Source organism: Ornithorhynchus anatinus, chromosome X1 (assembly GCF_004115215.2).
Source record: "Ornithorhynchus anatinus isolate Pmale09 chromosome X1, mOrnAna1.pri.v4, whole genome shotgun sequence".
Classification (NCBI taxonomy): domain Eukaryota; kingdom Metazoa; phylum Chordata; class Mammalia; order Monotremata; family Ornithorhynchidae; genus Ornithorhynchus; species Ornithorhynchus anatinus.
Window position 1 is genome coordinate 86288610 of NC_041749.1, and position 6989 is coordinate 86295598.

At 52.5% G+C, this 6989-nt stretch overlaps 1 protein-coding gene across 1 annotated transcript; it reads right to left on the minus strand.

The window, feature by feature from the left end:
• Window positions 1–3108: 3108 nt before the first annotated feature.
• Window positions 3109–6989, minus strand: MUSTN1 (musculoskeletal, embryonic nuclear protein 1). The gene is made up of 3 exons (XM_029051320.2): window positions 6701–6989; window positions 3733–3853; window positions 3109–3466 (listed from the first exon to the last, which is right to left on the minus strand). The coding sequence occupies exons 1-3, from the start codon at window positions 6707–6709 to the stop codon at window positions 3360–3362; spliced, it is 237 nt and encodes a 78-aa protein (XP_028907153.1). The 5' UTR covers window positions 6710–6989; the 3' UTR covers window positions 3109–3359.

The following is a 6989-nucleotide window of genomic DNA, read 5'->3' on the forward strand; positions in this document are numbered from 1 at the left end:
AAGTTGCATTTGCCATTGGGAAATAGATGGGCAGCACTCAGCCTCCCACTACTCCCCCTTTCCCGGCCTTAGTGGGAGCCCAATTCCTGTTTGGAAGTCACAAAAAGTCATGTGTGTGTGAGGAGAGTGGAGGTGGGGGGAGGTGCAGGATGTTGCAGAGACAGCAGGGGGAGGGACCCCTCAGCCAGGCTCTCAGCTGCTCCCACTCACTCCTACCTCCCTTTGGTAGATCAGCAGCGTGGCATGGTGGGTAGAGCAATGGCCTGGGAGTCAGAAGGTCATGGGTTCTAATCCACGCCCCCTCCACTTGTGTGCTGTGACACCTTGGGCAAGCCACCTCACTTCTCTGGGCCTCAGTTACCTCATCTGTAAAATGGAAATTGAGACTCTGAGTCCCACGTGGGACAAAGGCTATATACAACCCAATTTGCTTGTATTCACCCCAGTGCCTGGCATATAGTAAGTGTTTAACAAATATCATAATTATTATTAGACACCGGTTGCCCTTCCTAGCCTACGCTTCCCAAGCTGCCTTCTCCTCACTGCCAAGCCCCATCGGGATCCCTCCCAGGCTCTTGAAACAATTCTGGCCTGAACCGGCCCTAACTGGCAGGCAGACAGGACCTTTCACTGATCATCTCCACCCAAGTCAACTGATTCTTTCCATTAGTCCTCCCCATGTCACGCTAGTTCTTTCCCTTGGCCCTGTCCAAGTCTCAGTTGTGGCCAGCAGGGCTGTGAAGGGGCAGGGGGAAGGGAAACGGAAAGGAAAACGGGGCTGTGAGCTTCTCTTTTCATTTACACCCTAACTTGCCCCCAGCCTGTCTTTTAGTACCCCAACCTCATTTCCTTCAGGTCTCAGATCTGCCCCAAGCTGCGTGGTTGGTTACAAGGTAACTGGCCTCATAGCAACCAAGGATTATGGGAGTGGAACCCAGGACAGGGAGCTGGAAAGAAAAGGAGGAAGGGGAAGAGGCTAGAGCCCTTCTCAATTCTCCTCCCACTTCTTTTCCTCCCTTTCCTCAAGTAAACTAACGCTGTCACTCCCAGGAGGAGCAAGCAGCTATCAAGTGGAAGGAAAGGGAGGGTGTTCAGAAAGGAAGAGAGTTAGTCAAACCCTCAGAGCTCCTCAAGAGTCCTAAAAGCTGGGGCAGAGTCAGGACACCTTGGTCCCATGCCAGCCCAATCCTAGCCAGCCCTCCCTTGACCTGAAGTTCCCCTTCTCCAACTCCCCTCTCATAATGATAACAATAATAATATAATAATTGTGGTATTTTTTGCTAAGCACTTACCACATGCCAAGCCCTGTACTAAGCACTGGAGTAGATAGGAGATAATCAGCTGGGTTATGGTTCCTGTCCCAAACGGGGCTCACAATCTAAGGGAGAGAGAGAACAGGTTTTGAAGCCACTTTACAGATGAGGAAACAGGCACAGAGGTTGACTTGCCTAAAGTCACAAAAGAGGCAAGAGGCAGAATGGGAATTAGAACCCAGGTCCCTCTTTCCTTTCACTTAAATCTGGGAGCCTCTGATTTAGCTGCCCTCCAGGAACCCATCTCTCCCACCCAGACAGCAGGGCAGGGGGGACAGGCAGGGCTGATCCTTGCAATGGGCACCTGTTCTCAGGCAGGCACAGTGTCACCGCCCCTGATCGAGTCAGATCAGGGTTCCCTGTTGGCCTAGCCTGGGCTCCACTATTTACCCCACCTGGCTCTAACTTGTTTACGATATTACTTCTATTACTAATAACAACTGTGGAATTTGTTAAGCGCTTACTATGTGCCAGGCACAGTATTAAACACCAAGGTGGATATAAGCAATTGAGTTGGACACAGTCTCTGTCCCACATGGAGTGGGACGCCTTGCAGACTGAATCTCTATTTTACAGATGAGGGAACTGAGGTTCAGAAAAGTTAAGTGACCTGCCCAAGGTCACCCAGCAGATAAGGAGCAGAGCAGGGAATAGAACCCAGGTCGTTCTGATTTCCAGGCCCGTGCTCTAACCACTAGGCTGCACTGCTTCTCATGGGATTGATAACACCAGGCAGGTTTGACAGCCTCAAATTCCCCCTCAGTTAATCCTTTTCTCTCAGCCAGTTGCAATGCCTGCATGAGAGAACAGACTTGGCGAAGCTTGGGATAGAACACCTTCTTTAGTGCCTTCCTTGCTCCTTGCTGCTTTTCCCCAGGGAGCCTGGGCGGGGGTGCAGAGCCCGGGTCCCTGAAGCCCACAGCTGCATTGAGCTCTGGTGACTGACAGAGGGGTGGCTTCCCCACCCACTAGCAAGTGGGCTCAAAGAAGGTTCACTACAGCTGCTGGATAGCAGGGAGCCGCCACAATATATTCTGCCAGAATCATCGCAGTGAGGTTGGCCGGCTGGACAGAGGGCTGCAGGGGCCACCTTCTGTGTTGACTTGAATTCAACAGGGCAGGCTGGAAAGTCTTGATTAAAAATACGGAGTTTTGAGGAGAATGAATTTTCAGAGAGTGAGATGCTGGGAAACTGGCTTAATCCTCCAGAGGCCCAGTGTTGTGGCATTTCAGTTGGCCTGAGAGCGTCAGGAACCATGGGAAGCGAGGAGCTGAAGCAGCCCCCGGGGAGCCGGTGCCGCAGACTCAGTCCAGGGAATCTCAGGCCCAGCAGATTCCTACAGAACCCGATGTGGGAAAGTGGCCCTGGTCAAGGGAGCCGCAGGCCTGAATTTATGCCCCCACCCCCCAATCCCTGGCCCCCACCCCTCAACCCCAAGGCTGTTGGAGCATACCCCAAGTCCCGTAAACAACTTGGTGAAGGTACAGAGAGCATCACACCTGTTCCCTCTTCACAGAGGAAATTGTGGAGAGCTGAACACAAGCAAACAGGTTTTGGCATGGAACCCTGGGAGGTGGTGAAGGGGGGAGGGGTGTTGACTGGACTGAGTGCTTCATTGGTGTCTCCTGGAGGAAGAAGTGGAAAGGGAGCAGGAACAGCAAGGGGTTGGGGGGAGGCGGGCCTAGGAGGGGAAAGAAAGAAGAGCCTCTTTGAAAACTCACTCATTCTTCCTCTCACTGCTGCCCAGTCCATGCTTTGGGGGTTTAGGTCAGAGATGCCCAACGAAACAGCCTCCAGGCACTTAAGTATCCAATTTATTAGCGATTCAAACCTGCGCTATACAATGCTCTCATCTCGGAGCAGCTCACGCCAAACAGGGAAAGGGAGGGGAGCCAATCTCTCCAGAGCCAGACCAGAGGCCTGCGGATGGCACGGGAGGGAGAAATCTTGTGTATAAAAAGTTTTCTTAAAAAGTCATCTCGGCTTATAGGGTGGAAAAGTGGGGGACGGGGAAGGGAGGGAGGGGACAAGGGGTGGGTTGTCCATCAGCCAAAGACGCTCTTGGGGGGCCCAGCCTTAGGTTTCTCGAAGACGGTCTCCCCGCCCGTCCGGGCCCCGCTGAACACGGATGGGGCAGTTGAGCCAGCTTGTTCTTTGGGAAGAAAAGAGAATGAAAACCAAGTGAGCTGAACAGCTGCCACAGGAGTCTGACAGCTTCTCATGTGGAAGTTCCTGCCCTGACCCGGTTGTGGACAACAGTGAGAGTCTGGGACTGCTAGGGAAGGGGCAACCCAGACATCCAAAACCCCTTGTGTTTGGCCCCACCCTGTAGTCGGGTGGTGAGGGTCGCAGTTGGGTCTTCCCTGTCCCGTCACTCCCCCTTTCCCTCCCCCTCCACCCAAGGGGAAAACTTCTCACCACACTCCCGCATGACTTGGTATGTTTTGGATTTGATCTCCTGGTTCTTGGAGAGATTGCCTCTGGCCCCCTTGAGATCCTCCTCCTTCACAGGGGGGCGCTTCTTCTTGATTGGAGCTTCCTGAGGGATTGGGAGGGAGAGAGAAATCTGCACAAATGTCCAGAGATGAAGGGCGGGACAGAGAGAGACTGATGGACAAGGAGAGAGCAAGAGTTGGAGGAGTCTCCACTTGGGCATTGGCAGTGCCTGAGATGGTGGCTAGACAACCCACTATGCTGTTGATTCAGCCCCTGGGCACTTCCATTTTTAGCAGCACTGCCCAGGCTTCTCCAGATCGCCCCCTAAAACACACATGCACACAGGGGCACGTGCGTGCCCCTCCCCTCCCCCACTCCAGCCCAAGTCCCAGACTCATAGATTCCTGCCTGCCCTAATAATAATAATAATGATGATGATGATAATAATTGTGATATTTGTTAAGTACTTTTACTATGTGCCAGGCCCTGTATTAAGCGTGGGGTAGATACAAGATAATCAGGCTAACAGGTTGAACACAGTCCCTGTCCCACATAGGGCTCACAGTCTTTATCCCCATTTTACAGATGAGGAAACTGAGGCACAGAGAAGTGAAGTGACTTGCTCAAGGTCACAGGCAGGCAAGTAGCAGAGCTGGGATTAGAACCCAGGTCCTCTGACTCCCAGGCCTGTGCTCTATCCACTAGGCTATGCTGCCCTACCTAGTTTTCCTGCTGTGTAGGGTTGGACAGTAGGGGAGGAATGCCCCTTTCTGAGGCTGAAATTCTTTGGCGTTGCTTGGGCATCCTAGCCAAAAGGACACAGGCATCATCCCCACGAGTCCCCAGAACTTTTGCAGCAGAAAGCAAGAAGTCAAAGACAACAGATTTCCTCGTGGGGGCTGAACCAGGGTCACGGAAACAACCAGATCTGCGACTCTGGCCTATCCTTATATCCAGACTCTGAATGAGGTGAGGCCAGTAGTCTGGGCCAACAGAATCTGACTCCTCAGGGTTTTTCCTATTCCTACCTGGATCCCAAAGGCTGACCCGGGGAACGGGGGAGCGGGGATTTGCAATTCCTTGGCAGAGTGAACAAGACCCAGGGGCTAGAGTTTTGCCAACAGCCCACTCCAGGACAGAATAACAATCCAAAGTTTACCCCTGTCGTCATGAAATGGGGCCCCAGACTCTGCTGCCACAACTGCTGAGGAGGTCTCACCTTTATAATATTGCCAAGATCCGCCCTTTCCTCTCCACTCAAACAGCTATCTTACTGGTACAGGCTCTCATAATATCCTGGCTGGATTATTGTGTCAGCCTTCTCTCTGATCTCCCTTCCTCCTGTCTCTCCCCACTCCAATCTATTCTTCATTCCGCTGCCCGGCTCATCTTCCTCCAGAAACGCTCTGGGCATGTCACTCCCCTTCTTAAAAACCTCCAGTGGCTGCCTATCAACCTCTGCACGAAACAAACTTCTCACTCTGGGCTTCAAGGCTCTCCATCACCTTGCCCCCTCCTACCTCTCCTCCCTTCTCTCTTTCTACTGCCCACCACGCACGCTCCGCTCCTCTGCCGCTCACTTCCTCACCATCCCCCGTTCTCGCCTATCCTGCCGTCGACCCCTGGGCCACGTCCTCCCTCGGTCCTGGAACGCCCTCCCTCCTCACCTCCGCCAAACTAATTCTCTTCCCCTCTTCAAAGCCCTAGTGAGAGCTCACCTCCTCCAAGAGGCCTTCCCAGACTGAGCTTCCCCTTTTCCCTCTGCTCCCTCTCTGCCCCCCCCTTCACCTCCCCTCAGCACTGTGCTCATCTGCTCATTTGTAAATATTTTTATTATCCTATTTATTTTGTCAATGAGATGTACATCCCCTTGATTCTATTTATTGCTATTGCTTTTGTCTGTCTCCCCCGATTAGACTGTAAGCCTGTCAATGGGCAGGGATTGTCTCTGTGTGTTGCCGAACTGTACATTTCAAGTGCTTAGTACAGTGCTCTGCACATAGTAAGCGGTCAATAAATACTCTTGAATGAATGAATTAATTAAAGAGGCCAGAGAGGTTGTGCAGTCCTGAGTTCTCCCAGTGGGGAAGACAAGCAGACCTGGAGCTCTTACAGACCTCCCCTCAGCTCCCTTCACCAGGCAGGAAGTCAAACAGAAATCAGATGCAGCCACAGTCAACCCAGGAAGGCGCCTCCAGGAAAGGTAGGGTGGGAAAGTGGGGAAAGAGGAAGGGTAGCCACCTGTCAGGGTTCTGGAAGCATAAGCTGTAAGCCTGTGAATGGGCAGGGATTGTCTCTATCTGCTGCTGAATTGTACATTCCAAGCGCTTAGTACAGTGCTCTGCACATAGTAAGCGCTCAATAAATACTATTGAATGAATAAGCTGTTTCTGCTGAAGGATTAGACAAACCTTCATTTACACACACACTCTCTCCTCCACACCCACACCCACCCCAAGCAGCATGCCTAGTGGATAGAGCACGGGCCTGGGAGTCAGAAGGACCTGGGTTCTAATCCCAGCTCTGTCACTTGTCTGCTGTGGGACTTTGGGCAAGTCACTTCATTTCTCTGTGCCTCAGTTACCTCATCTGTAAAATTGGGATTAAGACTATGAGCCCCACGTGGGACAGGGACAGTGTTCCACCTGATTAGCTTGAATCTACCCCAGTGCTTAGAACAGTGCTTACCACATTGTAAGTTCTTAACAAATGCCATCATTATTATTATTCTTTCCTGCAAAAACTCCAAAATGAATTCTCACGGGCCACTCAGATAATCGTGCAGTGAGACCCCGAGTCAACACTGTCCTAGAGTTTCCAGTCCGCTAAGAAACCCGAGTTAACTTTCCCAACAGCTGCTCAACCTCAAGCAACGGCAGGAGTCAATGTCAGCTATCCTCAGAGGACAGAGTGGGAAATTCCAGCCACACTGCTGCGGATTCTCTCTTACCTGTGACATAGCTGCAGCTCTCAGTCCGTGTGCCTCTCTCCGTTCGGGTCGGTCCCGGTCGCGGTGGGAGCCGCTTCCCGCTGCGGCTTATATATAGCCCGCCGCCCCACGTGAAGTCAGCGTCCGACACTTTTTCCGGCTCCAGCTCTTGGGATGATTCAGGCCCAGGCAGAAGGCCCTGGCCCAATCATTTATTCTTAGAGATGACCAGGGCTGGCCTAGCACACTGGGCTGGGGAGTGGGGTGGCCCCGACCCCACAGGGCCGTGACGAAGGGTGACAGCTGTGGC